Source organism: Carcharhinus amblyrhynchos, chromosome 28, assembly GCF_965287045.1.
Source record: "Carcharhinus amblyrhynchos chromosome 28, sCarAmb.v2.hapA, whole genome shotgun sequence".
Taxonomy (NCBI): domain Eukaryota; kingdom Metazoa; phylum Chordata; class Chondrichthyes; order Carcharhiniformes; family Carcharhinidae; genus Carcharhinus; species Carcharhinus amblyrhynchos.
Window position 1 is genome coordinate 13,586,313 of NC_137351.1, and position 24,834 is coordinate 13,611,146.

The 24,834-nt window shown below is 42.1% G+C and overlaps 1 protein-coding gene across 2 annotated transcripts in view; it reads right to left on the reverse strand.

Moving 5' to 3' along the window:
* Positions 1-275: 275 nt before the first annotated feature.
* Positions 276-24,834, reverse strand: part of morf4l1 (mortality factor 4 like 1) — a 59,137-nt gene continuing 34,578 nt past the window's right edge. Inside the window, exons 8-13 of one of the 2 annotated variants that reach the window (XM_080213969.1) lie at positions 24,300-24,399; positions 12,817-12,908; positions 11,785-11,957; positions 8,260-8,344; positions 7,191-7,280; positions 276-2,710 (exon numbers count right to left, since the gene is read on the reverse strand). In XM_080213969.1, coding sequence (XP_080070095.1) covers positions 7,196-7,280; positions 8,260-8,344; positions 11,785-11,957; positions 12,817-12,908; positions 24,300-24,399 — 535 coding nt within the window. In that variant the 3' untranslated portion in view covers positions 276-2,710; positions 7,191-7,195. Of the gene's footprint in view, positions 2,711-7,190; positions 7,281-8,259; positions 8,345-11,784; positions 11,958-12,816; positions 12,909-24,299; positions 24,402-24,834 lie in introns of both variants that reach the window. The other variant, XM_080213968.1, reaches the window with a different exon arrangement.

Below are 24,834 nucleotides of genomic sequence, written 5' to 3' on the forward strand. Positions count from 1 at the left end.
AACAGCTCTGGCCTTTTGTAAGATTGAGCTCTACAAAAAGTTTTTTTTTAAAAAGAATTTGTAGCAACCCCACAACCGTATTGCCTGTTGCAAAGTCAAACTAAGCCAGGGCTGACACAAACTTTCTCCGGCTGAACTGTCCATGCCTTCCTTCTCGGTGATTTCATTCGCATTGATGTAGACCATGTTTCCGTGCAGGAACTGAGCTGGTCCTTGACTAGTATAACTGCTGGGTAATCCCACCCCACCACCCCTTCCCCCCTGCCCCCAACCCCTTTCCCTTCCCCCAGCACTTTGCACAGGCTTTCCTCACTGGCGTGATTCACCGCAGTCCTCTGTGCAGGTAGATGTGAAGGTCAAGCAACAGTCTACGCCACTGCGGCATGGTAAACCAATTTCAGCAAAGTAAGCTTCGACTAATCAGTGAAAGTTTCAGCCAAAAGAAGCTTGGTACAGTTGATGATCCTTTCCCGTTCGATCTAGTGGGTTTTTGTAGACTTTGCAAGTGTAGTGCTGATCTGCACACACTAGGAAGATTTCAAACTTGGGCTAGCTGGCTTCAACCCATGCGACCACAGCAGAATTTTGAGTCAGGAAGGGTTGCCACTTGATCACTGTTTAATGACCTCAAAGTTCATTCTGTGCATACATAACCATGGTTCACACACAAAGAACGGCTATCAAAGAACGGTGCCCTACAGCTACTCAAACCTGGGGAATTTTACCTCCCAGTTTGAGTTAGCACCTTTACGAGAGAAAGAAAAAGGAGAAAAGAACATTGGATATTTAAATTTTAATCCATCCCTCCTGGCAGAAGAATTCAATTGTCTTACTCTTCGAATTTAATTTGACAATAATTTTCTTCCTCCTTGGGGATCAAGTGTGTTGGAGAATGGAATAACATTTCCATCATCATCAAGCACTCAGAAATTCACACATGCAGCACTAAGTACATTAAAACCCAGCTCCTTATAGAATCAAAAGCTGAAAAACATCACAATGACATTTTTTTGATTATCCAAGAACTAATGTTTAAAATAGTTCGTCAGTCATAAATACAGAAAATGCTGCAAAAACTCAGCAGGTCTGACAGCATCAGCACCAAAAGAAACAGAGTTAACGTTGGGTCCATATGACTCTTCTTCAGAGCTGAAGAGAAGAAATGTGATGGATTTCATACTGTATGAGTGGGAGTGGAGCAAAGTAGGTCAGTGATAGATGGGAGCTAGGTAAGATTGAAACAAAGGTCTGTAGGGCACAAGACAGAGGAAGTGTTAATGGCAGTGTGGAGGGCTATGGAAGGTGCTGATAGTGGAATAAAAGGTAGCAGAACACATTAATAGGAGAATGAAGTCCATTGCACAATGAAAGCAAAAGAACAAGTAACAGATGGACCAGTGGTGTGGGTGGGGCTATATTGGGATAAAAAACATTTCTGAAATTATTAAAAGGGAGGGGTCAAGATGGAGGAGAAGCATCAGTCTAAAGTTGTTGAGAATTTAATGATGAGTCCCAAGCTCTGTAATGTGCCCAATCGGAAGACAGGGTACTGCTCCTCCACTAGGTTTTGGGCTTCATTGGAATGTTGACTGGGGTAGGAGGTAGACGTGTTTTGGGGTGGCATCAAGCCGGAGCTGACTGAAATGGCGGAGGATGATCCTTCGAATGTAGAGGCTGATCAGCTGAACAGTGAGGTCAAGGGGGACCTTATCATGAGGGGGAGGTGAAGGGACAAGGGCAGAAGTGGGGGGAGATGGGTTGAACACGGTTGAGTACCCTTTCAACCAAAGTAAGGGGGAACCTTTGGTTAAGGAAAAAAGTAGGCATGTCAGAAGTGCCATATTCAAAAAGTGGCAACATAACACAGCGAAGGCAGAAAAAGAGTATGGGATTTTTGGGATTCTTACAGGAAGCAGGGTGTGAGCTGAAGGGGTCGATGGGTGGTCAGCCTATCACCCAATAGGGGAGGGAAGTGTTGGAGATGGACCATGGGAAAATAAGAGACCGGTGGAAATTGAAACAAACAAAAAAAAACCAATAAATATCCAGCCAAGGACATTAAGCAGCACCAATACAGTCATCGATGTAACAAAAAGAGAGAGTGTTGTGGAAGAGGACTGAAACAAGGCAATGATCCATAGGCATAAGTGGGACCTATGCGGGTACCAACAGCCACATCCTTTATTTGCAGGAAGTGAGATAAATTAAATGAAAAATTGGAGGTGGGGGAAGGAGAATTACCCCTGCCCAAAGTAGTGAGCATGGAGACACAAATGATGGATGAAGAATTCAGCAGCCATCGTTACCTCTGAAAGGATGAGGAAAAAGCTTCTTGTTAACGCGTCAGATTAAAAAGAAACCGAGGACAAGGACAACTTTGAGATAGGGCGAGTGGGTGCTGCTGGAGAGGGGGGACGAGAGTGGACGTATGGCACCGAGTGTGGATCTCAGAATGTGGTGTGGACAGCAATCTGAGTGTTGTATGTCCCTGGGATACCTGTAATCCTGGGTGGATACAAAACATGAGGGATGGAACTAGAGTTGGAAGCCATATAGGGAAAGTCAGAGGAAATGTGACTGCAAAAGCGAGCTTTTGGGAAACACCTTGTTAAATGGAAAGGGAAGTGGAAAGGAAATGAAGGCGAACATGGTAAAAGAGACAAACGGAAATCCCGGAGAGAAGAGCAGAATTTCTTCAAAGTAGGTACTCCTGGAAGAGAAATGGCAGTGAATTAAACCAAATTGGGGGTTGTGTGTTTAAACAAACATTTATCAGTCTTTTCTTCAGATACATACAACGTGTTTTCTCCTTCCAATGTTATGTTTTTTTTTATATACACTATTATTTATGCTTTATACATATATAATCAATTATAACTGTCACATTATTGCAATCAGCATTCAATAAACTCCTTGTTTTAACAAGACTTATAGTCACTCATTTCTGCTCCATCCAGACTACAGCTTCAAACTCTTGGGACTCCTTACAGATTTTGGCAAGTCAGCCATCAGCCCGAAGATGAATATGGGTGAGACTATAGAGAAGTATCTTAAAGCCAACTGAGTCCTGAAGGAGGGATGAATTTGGCTCATTAAGCAGTTATCTGATCCAGTTTTTGAGGTGGAACCCTGGATTGGGACGTTGCGGGAGGCATATGTAAAACAGGCTTGTTAGCATTACAGGAGGAATGCAGGAGATTACAAATACAGATGGTGGCACCAAGATTGGTGGAACGGCAAATTGCGCGGAGGGTGTGGAGAGTCTGCAGAAGGGTCTAGATAGGCTGGGCGAATGGGCCAGGAAATGGCAAATGGAATTTAATGTTGGCAAGTGCGAGGTGGTCCACTTTGGTAGGAAGAATGGTAGGAAGGACTATTACTTACGTGGCGAAAAACTGCAGCAGGCGACGGTGCAGAGGGACCTCGGGGTCCTTGTGCATGAGTCACAAAAACCCAGCCTGCGGATGCAGCAGGTGGTCAGGAAGGCAAATGGGATGCTGGCCTTCATAGCGAGGGGGATTGAATATAAAAGTAGGGAGGTCTTGCTGCAGCTGTATAGGGCATTGGTGAGGCCGCAGCTGGAGTACTGTGTGCAGTTTTGGTCGCCACACTTACGCAAGGATATTTTGACCTTGGAGGGAGTGCAGAGGAGGTTTACTAGGCTGATACCGGAGTTGAGGGGGTTGAGCTATAAGGACAGGCTGAATAAACTAGGCTTGTACTTGTTAGAGTTTAGAAGAATGAGGGGAGATCTCATTGAGATGTGTAAGATGATGAATGGGATGGATAGGATAGAGGTGGAGAGGCTCTTCCCGCTCAAAAAGGACAGTAGGACTAGGGGGCACAGCCTCAAGATAAAGGGGGGGGGGTTTAGAACGGAGTTGAGGAGGAACTTCTTCACTCAAAGGGTGGTGAATCTCTGGAATTCTCTGCCCGTTGAGGTGGTGGAGGCTGCCTCGCTAAATATTTTTAAGACGCGGGTTGATGGGTTTTTGATAAGCGAGGGGATTAAGGGTTATGGGGAGAGGGTGGGAATGTGGAACTGAGACACAACAGACCAGCCATGATCTTACTGAATGGCGGGGCAGGCTTGAAGGGCTGGATGGCCTACTCCTGCTCCTATTTCTTATGTTCTTTATGTTCTTATGATGGAAATAAAAGTGTGGTGCAAGGACCAGGAGCAAAAAGCTGCAGCATAAGACTAAACTGGCCAATAAGGATGACAAGATTGACAGAGAAGAAAAATGGCAAACATTGTTAGAGAGAAGGAAGGGCAATGAACATACCATAGGTCAGCTTCAAGTGGACAGGGACGGGAAAAAAAGGGACAGGGGAGACATGCTACCGTTGGGCAGGATAGGTGAAATTTGTTAAAAGGTGATATGTAGAGGCATGTGGAAAGCAGAGCACTTTAGAAAAGTCAAATTAGAATATCAGAAAGGGGTACAAGAAGGGTAGGAGGAAGCACCAGTGTGTTAAATTGCTGTTGGAAATAACAAAAAAGTACTTGCAAGTTTTGTTTGTGCACTTATGTTATTAGTTTACTGTGGTCTTGTTTTGTGTGTATTTTAAGTGGCTGTATTTTAAAAATCACTGTTTTAGAGAGAGAAAGGGGGCATATGTCAATGCCACTCAAAGAGGAATGGTAAGCTTTTATCAATTTAATTGATCACCTACGAGAAAACCTTGAGGATACTTTTCCCGTGACCCACTGTTTTCTTTGAAAAATATCTTGCAAATGCAAAAGTTATATTGCACAAGTTTTGTTTTTGGTTTTGAAGTTTTTTTAAAATTTAGTGTCACAAGTAGGCTTACATTAACACTGCAATGAAGTTACTGTGAAAATCCTGTTACAGTTTATTTAAAGGAGGAATCAATATCACCACTATAACTGATTCTTTTTGATTTTATTTCCAGCTAAGTGAATGTGCTATTTTGTTGTTTGGACTGGAGTTGTACGTTGAGGTAAATGTTGTAGGAATGTAGTAGTTAGCAGATGGCTCCAACGATATAAGATAGGTGTATGTGAGAGCTGTAATGTGTTTTCTTCCCTGGATTATACTTTGGGGGTTTTAACACTGAAATCACAGCGAGGAATGAGTGCTGGATGGAAACAGGAAGTTTAATTAAATAACAGAAATAGTTTTAAAAGTTAGGTGGTTTTGCAGCATCAAGGTGAAAACAAAGCTTGTTTTTGGAAGAAGTAAACTGAACACTAACAAAACCTGTCAGCCCAACAACACTGCTATTCGAACTTGGCATAATGAGAATCTCAACTTCATTTAGCAAGTTATTCAAGGAAACTAAGATGCCACCTAAAATAAAGGATAAGCAAGCAAACTTTGTTAATGCCTGGAATCAAACAGCAATGTTTCATTTTGGTTTTAAATATATTTATAAGAATATCATAAGACTTTTAAAGTTCCTCCACAGCTTCTGAAAGAGATGCATCTACTCAGAATATTTGCTGCCGAAGAAAGTAATTTTAAAGTAACATGTGGAAACATTTGATTTGAATAATTAAGAGCTTGGGAGTAAAGACAGAATTATCCACAAAGATAGATACAGATAGAGGGAAAGCTGGAGAATCTTCAAGTCCATGTATAATGTTAACGTTAGTAAGATCAACAAGTTAGGAACTTTAGGAAAGATTGCCACACTTATGAGATGAAGAAAGAAAGCGTGATCAAAATGAGACAAGAGTCAAGGATAAGATCTTATCCCATGAAAACTGAATATTCAATAGAAGGGTTTAGTGTAAACGCAACTGCGAAAATATTGCATCATGTGTACCGTGAGCTGGTATTCATGATGCTGAATTTGAGGGGAAAAAGGAATTTAGCCAATGACAGTACAATCATAGTTGAAATCTTTCATTCCCATTCGCGGCTGAGATTTTCTCGTGCCGCTGATGGTGAAAGGAGTTTTGGCTGAACCGCCAATTTTTCTGTTCTGGCTCACAACAGGTCCAGCCAGAGATGCGACCAGAGACTCTCACCCACAGTTTAAAACAGCGGCATCACTCATAAAAGTTGATTTAACCTTTCTAGGAGGTAGAGATGGAAAACCTAAAATGGGAGATGAAAGGCACTTTAACAAAAAGGGAATAACCAGACAGGACTCAAGAGTTACAAGATCAAATTATGGACCTTTGAATATTTACCACAGAAATTAGTGAAGATAGAACATAAGAACATAAGAAATAGGAGCAGGAGTAGGCCATCTAGCCCTTCGAGCCAGCCCCGCCATTCAATAAGATCATGGCTGATCTGTCGTGGCTCAGTTCCACTTTCCCACCCTCTCCCCATAACCCTTAATCCCCTCTCTTATCAAGAACCCATCAATCCGCTTCTTAAAAATATTTAGATGAAGGGATGATTGTGCGTGTCTGTGGAAAGATTTGGTAATGTTCCACAGTTGCCAGAACTAAAATAGAGAGCACTGCTAAATCCCAAACAGCAACACTGAGTATATTAATTTAAAAAAAAGTCAGAATTACAACAGTGGGAGGATTTTTATAACTGGGGCATGAATGTGAATATTTATCCATGGATTAGGACCACATTGTATGTGTTAGTTTTTGTTCAATTATTAATAATTCTGTTTTGGCTAATTAACTGCTGCATATAGCAACATGCAAATCAAGTGGACCAACTACTGCCCACACCTGTAACCGAACTTGAGGTACATATTCATAAAATCCCAACAGTGCAGGAGGCCGTTCAGCCCATCAAGTGTGCACTGACCACAATCCTACCCTATTTCTGTGATCTAGTATTCCTGCTAATCTCCCTGACAAGGGTCAGTCTACCATGGCCAATCTATCTAACCCACACAGCTTTCATATTAAAACAATCATTCCAACTAGATAAATGACAAAACGTAATGAATCTCAATGACTCTTATAGTCAGATACATTCATTAAAAACTTTAAAACAAAAACTGGAAGATTCAAGGAGGAAGGAAACATTATTTGATTTAACCTGTGACATTTCTCCCTACAAAAAAAAAGGTAGAATTAATTACATTAATAGTAACATCCACAAAAATGGCTTACGGGCAACACTTCATTGCTACAGCTAACGTTGACAGAGTGCATTGTTAATTGATTCTTCTGTACAAAAAAGTTATACAAGGAAAATTACAACAAAAATATCCCAGTACATGAAGGATAAAGGTATTTTAATTACCAATGTCACACAGCTTTGCGATGATACTCTGGTGGTGCCACTTCATAATCACTTGGACTGAAGAGACTTGAAGCATTCTTCACTAAATACCTGAAGAGGATGGGCAACAGAAAGAATTGTCAAGAAATAAAAACATGCCTGGAAACATAGTAATAGACCAAGAAAATTACCAAGCTGTCAGTGGTTACTCACATTTCCCCTCCCTGCATTCAATGAAATTCATACATCAAAGCATCTTAAGTCCCAATTCCAAGGGCAGTATATAATTAAGGACAAAGCAGGAAAACATTTCAAGACGTGCAGACAACAGAAGAACTTAAGTGAAGTTAGGAGAACATAAAGTTATTAGTCACAAATAGGCTTACTGCAATTACACTGTAATGAAGTCACTGTGAAACTCCCCTAGTCACCACATTCTGGCACCTGTTCACGTCAACGCACCTAACCAGCACGTCTTTCAGACTGTGGGAGGAAATCGAAGCATCCACAGGAAACCCACGCAGACACGGGAAGAACATGCAAACTCCACAAGGCAGTGACCCAAGCTGGGCATCGAACCCAGGTCCCTGGCACTGTGAAACAGCAGTGCTAACCACTGCCACTGTGCCGCCCACAAACCAGATGGTCTTTCGAGACTGCTGCACCATTCAATAAGATCATGGCCGATCTTCGAAATTAACCCCTTCTTCTTGGATAAGAACTTTAAATATCAAGACATCGCAGCCTGGATGCCGATATAGGTTAGAAAGCAGAGGTGACCTGGTGGGATGGGGAGCAGACAGCAGGCAGGACATGCTGGAAGTTGAGAAAAATGCAGTAGTTTTGCCTGACCCGAAATTTCCAGAGGGTGCATGAGAATAGTTGGGTCTAGAGGAAATGAAGGCATTTGTGAGGGATTTGCTGATTTCATATCTTGAAATTTACACAAGTTTCCAGCAGTAAGAAAGATCTTAGGTAAACATTTTCCACTGTGCAATTCCTTCGTAGTTATTATTGATCAGAGGCTTTCAAGTAAGAAGAAACCACTGGGTATATCAGTAATGGCTTAGGATTTAACAGTTCTACTTACTTTAAGAAATCGTGCAAGTAATTCAGTAGCAAGGCCAGACTCTTCTCATCCAGAGGTGTATACGCCAACATTGCTCCTATTCGCACTGCCAGAGAGAAGGAGGACATGAGACCAATGCAGTGATGTTACTTAGCATTTACAGCACAAAAATGGGTCATTCAGCATATCAGATTCATTCCGGTGTTTATGTTCCACATGTGCCTCCTCCCACCCTTCAACCACCTAAAAATGAGATGTCAACCTGGTGAAGCTACAACACAAGACTATTTGCTTGCCAAACAGCATAAACAGTAAGTATTAGGCAGAGATGAGCAATTCTATAATTAACGTATCAGGTCTAAGTTCTGAAGTCTTGCCACATCCAGATTTGAATGGTGGTGAACAATTAAACAACTCACTGGAGGAGGAGTTTCCACAAATACCCCCACCCTCATTGATGGAGGAGCCCTGCACATCAGTGCAAAAGATGAGGCTGAAGCATTTGCAACAATCTTCAGCCAGAAGTGCCGAGTGGATGACCATGAACAGCACGGTGGCAGTGGTCAGCACTGCCTCGCAGCATCAAGCCCTGCTGCCTCGCAGCCCCAGCAACCGCATTCAATTCCGGTCTCAGGTCACTGTCTGTGTGGAGTTTGTGTTGGTTTCTTCCGGGTGCTCTGGTTTCCTCCCACAGTCCAAAGATGTACAGGTTAGGTTGATTGGCCATGCTAAAACTAACCTAGTATCAGATGGATTAGCAGGGTAAATATGAGGGGTTACATGGATAGGGCCTGGGTGGGAGTGTGGTCTATGTAGACTCAATGGGCTAAATAGCCTCCTTCTGCACTGTAGGAATTTTATGATTCTGTCTCAGCCTTGCCTGGCGGTCCCCAAAATCACAGAAGCCAGTCATCAACTCACTCCACATGATAGCAATTAACAGCTAAAGGCACTGAGCACTGCAGAGATTTTGGGACCTGGCCATATTCAGGCATCAGTACTGAAGACTTGCGCTTCAGAAATTGCTGTTCCCCCAGTCAAGCAGTTCCAGTACAGTTACAACACTGACATCAACCCAGGTACGTCCTGCACGTAAGAAACAGGACAAATCCAAACCGGCCAATTACCATGCCATCAGTCTACTCTCAATCAGTAAAGTGATGGAAAGGGTCATCAACAACACTATCAAGCAGCACCTACTTAGCAATATTCTGCTCACTAATGTTCAGTTTGGGTTCCGCCAGGATCACTCACCTCATGACCTCATTACAGTCTTGGTTCAAACATGGACAAAACAGCTCAATTCTAGAGGTGAGGTGAGAGTGACTGCCAACAGTTGATGAAGTATGGCATCAAGGAGCCTTGGCAAAACTGGAGCCAATAGGAATCAGGGGAAAAGCTCTCCACTGGTTGAGTCATACCTGGCACAAAGGAAGATGGTTGCATTGGTTGGAGGTCAATTATCTCAGTTCCAGGGCGCCATTGCAGCAGTTCCTCAGGGTACAGTCCTAAGCCCAACAATGTTCAGGTGTTTCAATAACTTTCTTTCACCAGAAAGTAAGAGGTGGGGGATGTTCTCTGATGATTGCACAATATTCAACATCATTCATGACCCCTTAAATAATGAAGCAGTCTATGTCCAATTGCAGCAAAATCTGGACAACATCCAGGCTTGGGCTGACAGCTGTAACATGATTTCCACACAAGTGCCAGGCAATGACCATCTCCAAAAAACTTAACAATCACTCCTTGATATTCAATGACAGTGCCATTGCTGAATCCTCTATCAACATCCCCGAAGGTTACCATGACCAGAAACTGAATTAGACATATAAATACTGTGGCCCATAAAAGCAGCTCAAAGGCTAAGAATCCTGCGTGAGTAACTCATCTCCACAAAGTCCGTCCACCAACTACAATGCACAAATCATGAGAGAGATGGAATATTTTGCATTTGCTTGAATGAATGCAACACCAAAGCTTGATTCTATTTAGGAAAAAGCAACCTTTTTTGGTACCCCTGCCACAAACATTCACTCCCTCCACCATCGACAAATAATGGCAGCCGTGTGCACCATCTACAAGGTGCACTGCAGGAACTCAAGGCTCCTTAAGTAGCACCTTCCAAACCCATGACTACTAGAACATGCTTTCTTTGCTTTTTGGAGAAATGTTGGATACAGCAATAAACTGAATTTCAAAAATACTATCGTTTTAAGGGAAAAAACCGTTACTGAGCAAAAGTACAGCAATGTCACAGAAATAAATTAGGTTTTAAAAAAGTAATTAAAATGAACAGGGTGCGAGGGGGCCAGTGTGAGAGAGTGGAAGCGTGTGAATGTGTTAGTTTGTGATGGTGACAGTCAGTGAGTGCGTCTGAATCCGTTGGTGTATGGTGATGAGAGCAAGTGGGAAAACTGATTTTGGGCACAAGACAGACTCGCTCAGCATCTTGCACTCACCCTCAGACACAGTTACAGAAACAATCTCACCTACCCCACTGAGGAAGAAAATTGAGGCTGCTCGAGGTCTGAGGCAGCCGATTTCTGCACCAGCTGGGGTACTTGCTCTGGTGAAAATAAATGTGTTTTCTCTGCCATTGTCAGAGGTAAGGGCCTTCCTCCAGTCCGGGCAATGCTGTCCAAGGCCAGGCTAATTAGACCAACAAGCCAACTTCCCACTGGCTGGCTCACTCCAATTCTCACCTGCCCATCGTCCCAGGTTCCCAACAGGTTTGACCCACTTGGATTTTCCACAGTAAGTTTCCCAGTCATATACAGATATAAAAAAAATTACCTGGCAATTGATGACATTTCACTCGTCCAATCGCAGGCTGGTGGCCATCAGCAGCTAAAGCTGGAGGAGCCAGCCTGTGACTGACTGAGCAGACTAAATATTTTTTGAAATTCTCCCCAGGAAATTTGAACTTGACCTGTTGCCTACACTTGATGGACTATTTAAATATGCCTCCCTGGCCACATCCCGCCTACAGACCGGGTCTTGAACAAGACTGATCTAGAAGGAAAAGGGCAGCAGATATCTGGGAACACCATCACCTGAAGATTCCCCTCCAAGCTACTCATGATACTGGCTTGAAAATATATCACTGTTCCTTCATTGTTACAGACTCCAGATCCTGGAATTCCCTCCCCAATACCAATACCACAGCTATTCAGGAAGGCCATCACCTTCTCAAGGGCATCCAGAATAAGCAATAAATACTGGCCTAGTCAGTCAGAGATGCCCATATCCTGCAAATTGAATTTTTAAAACTTTTCTCTACAGAAACTACCTAATTTTCCATTATGTCTTTTGCAAATCCTGAAAGCACCAGACAAATGAGTTCATTCTTGAAAATTATTCATTTGGATCAGGGAAGGGTTAGGTTGATCTGTGTTTAGTAACCAAATAGGTACCGACTATTCTCAAGTGAGGAGACACAGATTAGACTGAGTTGATAATGGGTCATGGTCATACGCAACACGAGAGAGGGGAAAAAAGTCTGCAGAGAACTAAAACCAATTCAGAAAAATCAACAGGACTTACCGAACAATCGAAGAAGATGTGGTGCCCCATAAATCTGCGACATAGGTGCATCTGGATGATCAGCCAAGATCTCTGCATATTGTGGTCTCTCAAATTTGTACAGCAGTTGCGTCCCCAACATCACATTGAAATATTCCTTTATTCCTGCGACTACTTCATTAACAGCATATTCCCTATAGATTAAAAAGACACTAAGTAACCAGCAGAGATTCTATTATATTAAAATAAGCTTCCATTGGGAAGTCTCAAGATGCAAGAATGAGTGCATAAAGTCAGAGACTTGTGCACCAACCTTTAACATTCTGTGACAGCATCACTAAAAAGATTCTCATCTCTTTATTTTCTGACAATTTAAATTTGTGTCCTCTGATTACCAATCCTCCAAGTTTTCTCCCATCTCCTCTAACAGTTTTGGTCCCACTTTCTTTGCTGCACTTCCTTCTGGAGTGCCTGAAATTCGGTTTCACCATTGTTGTCTGCACAACGCTGTTGTATCCTCTCAGCCTCGTGACGTGCCCTGCTCCCTTCTCCCTGCCTCGTCCTCCACTCAGACACGTCTTAACATTTCTTATGAGCCCCTCAATGTAAACTACACTGTCAATTACTTATTCTCAATGGGGAGATCATAACACCATAACAAGACAGATAACCAATAATGGTAACCTGATATGAAGTTTTCAGTACACACTATGCTCCCATTTACTTTTATTTATAGTTAAATAGATCCCCCTCCCCAAATGAGGCCACTCATCAAGGCAACAGTAGCCTGGAACAAAGTGACTTCAAGCACACCAATCAAATACTGTATATTTACGTCAGGGTAGAGCAACTTTTGATTTTTAATAAAGCCATCTTTATTATCAAGTGAAACCACAAGAATGGGTTCCTCACAGAGGAATCATGGAGCCGACAGTTGCATTCAGTTTCTCTGCGGGTTCCACCTTATGTCACAGCACAGCACAAATTCCAGGCACTGATTGACTGCAATACTTCGCAAGCGAGTTACTGCAACAAAGAAAGAAATTTACTCACTTGTTATTGTCAGTGTTCCCACGTGATTTTTTGTAGTTGGCATATTCTTCCAAGACTGTGTCCACACTCTTCTTAGCAGGCAAGTGAAATAGCTTTAGAGAGAGGAAAGATTACTTTAAGTTTTATAGCCATGTACGAGTATGCAAATCCTGATCAATACAAATGCAACACCCCTTCTCAATTACTAAAAATAGCAAACCATCAATTGTGCTGAAGATTTCCAATTATATTGTCTGAAAGGTTTAAAATCCAGGCCGCATGATCAAATTGACACTGTGGCTCAGAGATCGATTCTCTATTATTTATCTAATTCAAGGCTATAATTTTTTACAGCACTGTAAGGAAGAGTGCAGCAACACAAATTACCAAAACGTAACATGCAGTTTTATCACTTTTGAGCTTACAAGAGCTTTCAGCAAGAGTCTTTTAATTAATGCTTCAATTACATTAGCAGTGATTTAGTGAGACAGGGAAGAAAATGCCAAGGTCTAGCATCGAACACGTGAGACACTTCCACTTCATCAGTAAAACTGGTCTGCAAGGCCACTGACCTTAGCTCAGATCGAAGCAGATTGCATCCGCTGCCAGAACAATCTGATGACAACGCAGAATTACATAATATTCACAGCACAGATGCAGGCCTTTCGGCCCAATGTTGGTTTTTGTGCTCCAAATGAGCATCCTCCCACCCTTTATCTCACCTCAGCCACATATCCCTCCTCTATTCCTTCATCCCTCACTGCAGAATACAGATGTTTCATTCAAATGTTCTCTCCGCTTCAAATTCACAATCAGAAAAGACTCTGCTGTCAGCAGTCCAACCCTACCACAGCATCATCACTTCTCTACATTCTTGCACAGTTACAATTCATTTCACCCACAAGTGAAATGTGTTAGAAACATCTCCACTTAGTTTAAAATTATCCTGATGCATCATTACAAACCAGCCTTTAAAGAAACTAGCTCAGTTTTTAATAATCTTACATATTGTATAAAAATTACAAACCCAACATGCAAGACCATCAGGCTACCAGGAACTGCTCGGTCAACATGTGAACCATTTATAAAAACCACTTTCTAGATTCAACTGGGACCAGTTAACAAATGGAGATTCAATTCCCTTCAAATTTTGCCTCTGCAACAACGTCCCTCCTTAGGGGAACTACATTACAATGCAGCATTATTAACAACACTTCATTATATTCAAGGAGTTTAATCTGCATAATTCCCAAGAGTATGATCTCATGGGAACTAAATCACATCATTGGAAAGTAGAGTCATTAGGAACTTCACCTTGCCTTGTTGGAGGAAAATATGAGCACAGACCTGTTAAAGCCAAGGAACTGACAGCATAAGAGGGTCACATTTTACTGATGTAAAAGTTATAGCACACTCAGACAGCTTCCTCTTCTCAGGCCAAAATCATGTTATGACATATAGTTTTGCAATGCTGAAAATAGAAAGGTCAATTGAGCCCCACTCAATTACTTTGGAACACTCTTGACATCTTTACAACAATTTTCAAATTTACCACCCTGGTGGCACAGTGGTTAGCACTACTGCCTCACAGCACCAAACACCTGGATTCGATTCCGGCTAGGGTCATTGTCTGTGGGGAGTCTGCACATTCTCCCCATGTCTGCATGGATTTCTTCCGGGGGCTCCAGTTTCCTCCCATAGGCCAAAAGACGTGCTGGTTAGATGCACTGGCTGTGCTAAATTCTTCCTCAGTGTACCCAAACAGGCGCTGGAGTGTAGCGACTACGGGATTTTCACACTAACTTCATTTCAGTTTTAATGTAAGCCTACTTGTGACACTAATAAATAAGCTTTAAATTTAAACCATCCAGTCCATAGCTTGAGAGGACGCTGTCAATTCAGAAGTTACTGCTGAACAAGGAATAGTCTTGTGCTGCAGGCTCCTGCTAATTTTGAATCTGGGTCAAGGCTCTGCAAATGCTTTGCACTAAAGGCTGACAATCAGGAGAGGAACACCTCAAGGTGAAAGACCATTATCAAACCCAGAACACAACCAATTCCTGCACCTTAGCAGTGCAAGAGTTAATTTTTTTGTACTGCTTCAGAAGTTTGTGGGCTCATGATCCTTACACTGCCAGCACTTAAGTATTGCAAGAATCGCGAGGCTTCAATATGCGAGCATCTCAAAATAAATGTTTTTTTAAAATCCATTTTCCATAAAATTGTCTGAAGCAATTTAATCTCATTAAAGGTCCAGAGAGGGGAACCAGAAAAATGCTTGTGCAGCATTTAACAATTCTGCAGGTAGCAAAACAGATCAATAAATAACAAGAGGACAATTGTGCAAAGAGCTGACAGACAACTATTCCAAGAATCCTGAAAATCTTTTTGAAAAGCTATTCTATTTCTTCCATCATTTTTGTTTTAAAGGATTATTTGCAATGGCACCCATTGCTCTGTGTTCCAAAGTAATTGTGAGTGGGGCTAAATGGACCTTTCTATCCTCAGCATTGCCAAACTATATGTCATAGCTATTGACTCAAGAGTTACATTCATGACTTCCAACAAAGAACTTGTAACCTTGGGACATCAGAAAGCATTTTACAGATCATGAAACACAAAGTGTAATCACTGTTGTAACGCAGGGAATAGCGGTGATGGATAGACCACTATGAAGAACATACAAATGAGTAGATCATTCAGCCCTACAAGCATGCTCCATCATTCAATTAGATCATGGCTGATCTGATTGTAACCTCAACTTCACATTTCCCCAACCCCCGTTAACATTTGACATCTTTTGTTAGTCACGAATCTCTCTACCTCTACTTTAAAAAATATTCAATGAGCCAACCTCCACTACTCTTTAGGAAAAAGAGCTGTACACAGCCTCACAACCCTCAGAGGGAAGGTTTCTCTTCAGTTCGGTCTTAAATGGAATACCCCTTACTTTTCATCTCTGCCACAAGACAACCTTCCAGCACCAAGTGTCAAATCCCCTCACGATCTTATCTCTTTTGGTAAGATCACATCTCATTCTTCTAAATGCCTTTATTTATATAATATTTATATCCTTCCTTAAATAAATGTAAAACTGTACATAGTATTCCATAGTAATCTCTCCCTCGATGTCAACAAAACAAAAGGAGATAGTCACCGACTTCAGGGAGCGTAGTGGGAGACATGCCCCCATCTACATCAATGGAGACGAAGTCGTAATGGTCGAGAGCTTCAAGTTTCTAGATGTCCAGATCACCAACCTGTCCTGGTCCCTCCATGTGGACACTATAGTTAAGAAAACTCACCAAAGCCTCTACTTCATCAAATGAAGAAGAAAATTTGGCATGCTCGCGACAACTCTCACCAACTTCTACAGATGCACCATAGAAAGCATTCTTTCTGGTTATATCACAGTATGGCTCTTGCCCTGACCAAGACCACAAGAAAATACAAAGGGTCACGAATGAACCCCAGTCTATCACTCAAACCAGCCTCTCATCCATCGGCACTGTCTACATTTCCCGCTGTCTCGGCAAAGCAGCCAGCAGCATTCAAGGACCCCTGCACTCCGAGCATATTCTCTTCCCTTCTTCTGTCGGGAAAAAGATACAAAAGTCTGAAGACGTACCAACCAACTCAAAAACAGCTTCTTCTCTCAGACTTTTGAGTGGACCTACCTTGCATTAAGTTGATCTTTCTCTACACCCTAGCTATCACTGTAACGCTACATTCTGCTTTCCTTCTCTATGCACGGTATGCTTTGTCTGTGTAGCGTGCAGGAAACAATACTTTGCCTACAGACTAACATTTGTGATTCATGTAACAGGGCACCCAGACCTCTGTACTTCAGCTTTTGCAACCTCTTCATTTAAATAATAATCTGCTGAAGTGGACAAGTTTACATTTTTCAAAATTATACTCTAGCTGCCAAAGGTTTGCCAATTCACTTAACCTACCTAGAATCCTTTGCAGGCTCCTCACGTCCCCTTCACAAGTTACTTTCCTACCTACCTTCATGTTATTAGCAAACTTAGCAACCGTACAGTTGGTCCTCAGCACTGATCCATCTTCTTCTTAGGCTGTCCCTGAGAGTCAAGGCCGACTTGATACCATAGAAAAAGTTAGCTCTCAGGTGAGTCATCGAATGCATGATCTAGTCAAGGTGGGGCAGACAATGGTTGGAGGAGCAGGTGAGTGGCTTGCTTAGGAGTCCTGTGTCGGGCATGCAGACAATGCGAGACCCTCTACCCCACCCCCCCGATCCCTGTGGCATCCCCCTCATCACATTCGTCAACCTGAAAATGACCCATTTATGGCTACTATTTCCTGTTAGTTAATCAATCCTCTATTCATGCTTACATCACCCTACACCATGAACTTTTATTTTGTGTTCTAATCATTGATGTACTACTACCTTGACAAATGCCTTCTGGAAATTTTACAGCACATCCACAGGTTTCCCTTTATCCACGTTGTTTAAAGAAGTCCAATAAATTAGCCAAAGGTGATTTCCCTTGCCCAAAACCATACTGACTCTACCCAATTGCATAAAATGTTCTAAGTGTCCTGCTTTACCCTCAGTGGCCTTAGAGATCTACAGCACCTAAAATGCCCTTTCGGCCTAGCGCATCTGCGCTGGTCAATAACCTCAATAATGTAATGTGCCATTTTGCCCGATAAAGTTTTTGGGCTAACTGGTCAGTAGCTTTCACCTCCAAATTCACACTTATTTCTGTGAACAATGGCACAGTGGTTAGCAGTGTTGCCTCACAGTGCCAGGGATCAGTGTCCCACTCCTGCCTTGTGTGACTGTGTACAGTTTGCACTTTCTTCATGTCTCATGGGTCTTGTTTGTGCACTCTGGTTTCCTCCCAAAAGATATGCTAGATGGACTGGCATGCTAAAGTGCCCCTTAGTGTCCCAATATGTGTAGGTTATTGGGGATTAGCGGGTTAAATGCATAGGGTGGGTCTGGGTAAGATGTTCTGTCGAAGAGTCAGTGCAGACTCAATGAGTTGAATGGCCTCTTTCTGCGCTGTAGGATTCCATGTTATTTATGCCCTCTACAATGAAGATGGATGCAAAGTATCTGTTCAATTCATCTTGCAAGTCTGAAGACCCACAAACATAATTTATATTTCTGCATTTCATTTCTGCTTTGCTTTTATGCCCATGTTGAATATTTCTTGTTACTTTGTACTGAATCTTACTTTGCAGCCATTGTGCTTTGATTATCAATTACATAAGCAGTAACATTGTTAACTGATAGATTTAGACCTCTCCCACCCCAGCAACCCCATGGAATTCTCATCATCCTGTTTTGACTTAACACTTTTTTTTTAAATATCAGCATTTCTCCCAAGTTATTTTCCACTCCACTATTTTAAAAAGCAATGATTCTTATTGTATTGACCCAGTGATCCTTAGACAAGCCAGGGTGATGGGTGGTCTCACTTGGTCTGATAACCATTTAAACATCACAAGAGGGAGTTTGATTGCTGCACATAATGTCTGATTGATGACAAATGGGAAGTTACCATCAAAAGATGATTAAACAACTTGAATATTGCCACGCCTGAATGGCCTTGCAGTGTCCATGAGAAGAATTGATAAGGATTGACACTTGTTTTGGAGGAGGACTGTATCAGTCTGCCAAAAGCTGGAATGGGGCCAGATATTTGACGCAAAGGGGTGCTGCTTCAAAGACTCACCACTGAAGACAGGAGGAAGAATCAGGAATTCCTTATTAATCTCTTAATCATTCTTTGCTGGTATTTGTATTTTGTCCGACCTTCTGATCTGCCACTCTTTGCAGCATTATATGTCTTTTCTTTCAAGTCGATACTAGCTTTAACTTCTTTAGTTAGCCACGGATGGCAAGTCCTTCTCTTAAGAGTCTTTTCCTCCCTGGAATGCATCTTTTCTGAGTGTTATGAAATATCTCCTAAAATGCCATCACTGATCTCTCTCAATTTCAACTTAGTGAATGCAATCTTGTCCTCATAACATTAATTTTTTAAGATGGTGTGATCAGGTTTGTAGATGAAGGTGGTATAGTTGATTTATTTTATATGGATTTCAGTAAAGCATTTGACAAGGTCGAAATTGGGAGATTGTAAAGAAGGCGCACAAGATAAAGTGGGTTCAAAATTGGCTCTGTTGTAGGAGACGGAGGTTGATAACAGAAGGCTGCTTTAGTAAATGGAAGCCAGATGGTGGTGATAGTCTAGAGTGCAATGTTTGGAAGGGTGGTAGAGGCGAGTTGGCTCACATCCTTTTAAAAGTATCTAGATGAGCACTTAGCATGTTGTAACATTCAAGGTTATGGGCCAAGTGCTGGTAAATGGGATTAGGTGGGAGTTCAGGTGAACAGGTGCAGATTTGATGGGCCAAAGGGCCTCTTTGACCTGCATGATTCTATGAATTTAGCTGTGCTTGTTTAAGTTTAAAATACTAGTCTTCGATCCATTCTTCTCTCCCTCAAACCAAACGTGAACTTAAATATTAATGATCACTGCTACTCAAGGATATTTTCATTAAGACTTCATTAGTCAATCTTGTCTGATTGCGCACGAATGTGTTGTTCTAAGAAACTGTCCTGAAAACACAAATTTATCATCTAGGCTATCTTTGCCAATCTGATTTTTTAAATCTACATGCAGATTGAAATCACTCTATCACCATCAAATTCTTCTCAAGCTCCCAGTATTTCTTCCTGCATATCTTGTCCTACAGGGTATTAGTTACCCACAGATGACTTTTTTACTATTTCTCATCTCTGCCTATACCGATTCTACATCTTGGCCTCCGGAACTAAAGTCATCCTTCTCTTATGTATGGTCTTGCTTAATTAACAGAGCTACTCTTCCACATTTTCCTAGCTTTGCGCCCTTCCTAAAGGACTATCACCCTTGAATATTCAAGTCCCAACTTTTGTCAGCCTGCTGCCATGTCTCTGGAATGGCTATCAGATCATACATATTTATTTCTATTTGCCCTGTCAATTTATCTATTTTGTTCCAAAATGCTACCTGCATTCAGAGCTTGTAATTCTGTCCTTTTCACAATGTTTATAATCTCAAGTAAATTGTTAGGTTTGTATACTGATCCTTTCTACCAAACTAATAAATTTCCTTATTGTTAATGCATTAACCACAAGGCTCAATAACTGCTTGGCAGGTGGAAGTTAGTGAAGTATTTTGTTCAAGTTAAACTTTGTACAAGGGAGGACAGAAAAAGGTCAACTTGCATCTGGAATCCTCAAGCTTCAACTGACCTGCACCAACCTCCGCTCCGCGAGCCTGGACTCAGGTGCCAACCACCGCTCCACGTTCTTGCACCCATGCTCAACTGCCGCTCAGCTCCCCCTGCCTCACTACCACAGCTACCCTACTCTCTTTTCATATCTTTGCTTAACTTGTTCCAAATCAGAGTATTAGGCAGGCAACACAGCCATCTGGACTCCAGCTCTTAGCTGCAGAGAACAGTGTCTATTCCTCTGACACTACTATACCCTACTACCTGTCATTTCTATTAACTCCTTCCACTTGAATGACCCCCTGTATAGTGAGACCATGGTCAGGTTGCAGAAAGCTCAAACCTGTTGAATATTTGGAAAAGCTGTGGCTCTTCCACTTTTACCTTCTGGATCCCCTTACATGCCTCACTCAATTCATATTTTCCTGTCCCTGACCAACTGTCCTTGAACTCCCTCTCTAACACTTCCAAAGGAGCAGTCACTGAACAGGTAGCAGCACTTCAAGATGATGGTCCACCAAAACCACTTCAGGACAACCAGGGATGGGCAGTGAATGACAGCAAAACCCACACCCCATTAATGAATTTTAACCAAAAAAAAACTACTTGCTGGCCTTGGTTATCACAAAACACAATACTGAGGGTCAGCACAGTGATACAGTGTAGCACTGCTGCCTCAATGCCAGGGATCTAGGTTTGATTCTCGGCTTGGCTTACTGTCTGTGTGGAGCCTGCACGCTCTCCCCATGTCTGCGTAGGTTTCCTATGGGTGCTCCAGTTTCCTCCCACAGTCCAAAGATATGCAGGTTAGATGTACTGGCCATACTAAATTGCCCCTTAGTGTCAGGAGGACTAGCTAGGGTTGTGGGGATAAGGTTTGGGTGGGACTGTGGTCGACGCAGACTCGATGGGCCGAATGGCCTCCTTCTGCACTATAGCATTCTGATTCTAAAAAAACCTTAAAACTGGAAACATCTTTCTAGCTAAATGTAGGACGCACCTGTGCTTGGAAGGAAAAAGAAGCAAACATTGGTTAATTGAACCAAGGCTACCTCTGCCTCTTCAGACGGACAAACACCCAACTGCAGAAAGCTTTCCAGGAGTCCTAGCCAATATTACCCCCTCAGCCAACATCACAAATCACAGATTTAATTGGTCATCGATTTCACTGCAGGTTATGGGATCTTGCAATTGAGTGAGCTGCTATATTTATCTACACTTCAAACAATTCAGTGCACATGAAGCGCTTCAGAGACTTTGGCTATTCAGAGTAATACACTGTATAAAATCTTCCAGCTAGTGCCAACTCATGTATATCCCCTACATATACATCTTGATTAAACAATTTCCACAGGACAAGAGAGACAGTAAATTATGTGACAAAGTGTACAATGCAACAGGCTGGATAAAAACAAACAAAATTATACATGAAATGCAACAAACAAACAAACAAACAAACATTCAGCTGACCTTCAAAGAGTATAACCACAGTCATTCTGCCACAACATTGCAAGCCAAACATAATGAGAACCAGCTGCACTGTGATAGAAGAATGTTACTGCATGGGAAAACCACACTGACTGCATTCTGAATAAAGCATGTTTTTTTTAAAAATCTAAGATTTAGGTGGCAAACTACCTTAACAACACAGAATTTAAAAAATAATTTCATAGAATGTGGGTGTTGCTAGCTGGGCCAGCATTTATTGCCCACCCCTAGTTGCCCTTGAACTGAGTGGCATTTCAAAGGGTTTAATCCAGTGACAATGAAATAGCACAGAAGCAAGCCAACCTGAAGGTGTAAAAATAACAGGGTTGTTGTGGCGAGAGATTTTTATTTCCCCCTATATTGACCGGAACTCAGTGCTGGGGCGTGGATGGGGCACAGTTTGTCAGGAGCATCCAGGAGGGCTTCTTGAAACAGTATTAGATAGTCCATCTAGGGAAGGGGCCATACTGGACCTGGTATTGGGGAATGAACCTGGCCAGGCGGTCAACATTTCATGAGGGGAGCAGTTCAGGAACAGTGACCACAATTCAGTGAGCTTTAAAAGGTACTGATGGCTAAAGATAAGTTTAGTCCTCAAATTAAGGTGCTAAATTGGGGGAAGGCTAATTATAACAATTAGGCAGGAACTGAAAAATGTAAATTGGGGGCAGATGTTTAAGGGCAAATTAACATCTGGCACGTGGGAGGCTTTCAAGTGTAACTTGATAGGGATTCAGGATGGCACATTCCTGTAAGGATGAAGGATAAGTACGGCAAGTTTTGGGAACCTTGGATAACGAGAGATACTGTGAGCCTAGTCAGAGAAAAGGGAAGCATTTTCAAAGCTAAGAGGCTGGGAACACACAAAGCAAATGTGGAACACAAGTAGAAAGAAACTTAAGCAAGGAGTAAGAAGAGCTAAAGGGTTAATGAAAAAGCATTGGCCAGCAGGATAAGGAGAATCCCAAGGCTTTTTACACATACATAAAGAGCAAGAGGGTAGCTAGGGAGAGGGTTGGCCCACTCAAGGACCAGGGAGGGAATCTATGTGTGGAGCCAGAGGAAATGGGTGAGGTATTAAATGAGTACTTTGTGTCAGTATTCACCAAAGAGAAGGACTTGGTGGATGATAATCTGGGAAAGGATGTTTAGATAATTTGAGACATGTTGAGATCAAAAAGGAGGTGGTATTGGGATTCTTGAGAAACATTAAGGTAGACAAGTCCCCAGGGCCTGATGGGATATACCCCAGAATACTGAGAGGGGCAAGGGAGGAAATTGCTGAGGCCTTGAGAGAAATCTTTGTACCCTCACTGGCTACAGGGGAGGTCCCAGAGGATTAGAGAGTAGCCAATGTTGTTCCTTTGTTTAAAAGGGTAACAAGAATAATCCAGGTAATTACAGGCCAGTGAAATTATTGGAGAGGATTCTTCAAGACAGGATTTATCCCCACTTGGAAATAAGTGGACATATTAGCGAGAGGCAACATAGTTTTGTTAAGGGGAGGCCATGTCTCATGAATTGATTGAGTTTTGCGAGGAAGTGACGAAGAAGATTGGTGAGGGTAGGGCAGTGGATGTTGTCAACATGGACTTCAGTAAAGCCTTTGACAACGTCCCTCATGGCAGACTGGTGCAGAAGGTGAAGTAGCATGGGATGAGAAGTGAGCTGGCAAGATGGATCCAAAGATAGATAGAGGGTAGCAGTGGGACGGTGCGTTTCTGGATGGAGGGCTGTGACAAGTAGTGTTCCCCAGGGATCAGTGCTGGGACCTATATGATTTGGAAGAAAATGTAACTGGATTGATTAGTAAGTTTGCGAATGACATAAAGATTGGTGGATTTGCAGATATCGATGAGGAGCATCAGAGAATACAGCAGGATATAGATCAGTTGGAGACTTGGGCAGAGAGAGGGCAGATGGAGTTTAATCCAGACAAATGTGTGGTAATGCATTTTGGAAGATCAAATACATTTAGGAAATATACAGTAAATGACAGAACCTTAAGAGTCTTGTTAGGCAAGGGAGCTGGGTGTACAGATACACAGGTTACTGAAAGTGGCAATGCAGATGGAGAACGTAGTCAAGAAGGCATACAGCACGCTTGCTTTCATTGGTCGGGGTACTGAGTTTAAAAGTTGACAAGTATTTCTCCAATTCCCTTAAGAAAAAGTTATAATTGAATCTGCTTCCACTGCCTGATAGGGCAGTACATTCCTGATCATCACAACTCTCTACAAAAAAGATGCTTCCCGTGTAATTTCTTGATCATTTGTCAATCACCTTAAATCTCTTCCCATTTCTGCCATTTAGAAACAAGTCATTTTTTTAACCACCAAAACCTCCCAATCTTGAACACCACTATCAAATCTCCTCATTACCTATTTTGCTCTTGATTCTTCAGGTTGTTTAACCAACTTGCTTAAAACTTTCATGAAGGAAAGATCACCAATCCTAGCGAGTTCCAAGCCTGATATAAGATAATCTGGTTTCACCAGATGGAACTCAAGTGACTAAAAGTGTTTTTACAATGGCACCCAGAGGAAACCCACGTAGACACAGGGAGAACGTGAAAACTCCATACAATCACCCAAGGCCAGAATCGAACCTGGGTCTCTTGCGCTGAAAGGCAGCAGTGCTAACTATGTCTTTCTCCTTCATCTGGTTAACTCACTTCCCTATAAATCCATTAACGCTAGCCACCTCAACTCCTCCCTGATCTCACACCATTGTGTGAAACAACTGGATGGGATGCTTACCTGTTTCTGACGAGTGATCAGGTCCCAATCATCCACAAGCCATGGTTTCAACTCCTCTGGAATTTTAACCTTTACTTCTACTCTGTTCATAAATGTCTCCTCCTGCAGAATCAAGAATTTACCAAGTTATGGCTTCTCCTCAGATGTGGAATCGCATTGAACTTGCCGTACTCTGCAGTTTCAAAATACACATCTGCAGTCACAACACAAGCTCAATCTGCACAAAACATTACAAATATTCAATATTATTACAACTGCAGGCAACACAAAAGCAGGCATCCAGAGTAATACTGGGGTTAAAAGGATTAAATTATTATTTCAGATGCATAGACTAGTATCGAAGATTAGGCATAAATCAGCTGATGTGCTCAAGATGATTAAATAATTTGACAGGATAGGAAGAGAGAAACTATTTCTTCTTATGGGGAAGTCTAGAACAAGGAAGTACAACCTCCTCTAAGCTTGGCCATTCAGGGGTGACATCAGGAAAGACTTCCTTACAGAAAGCTTAGTGAAAATCTGGAACTCTCTCTCT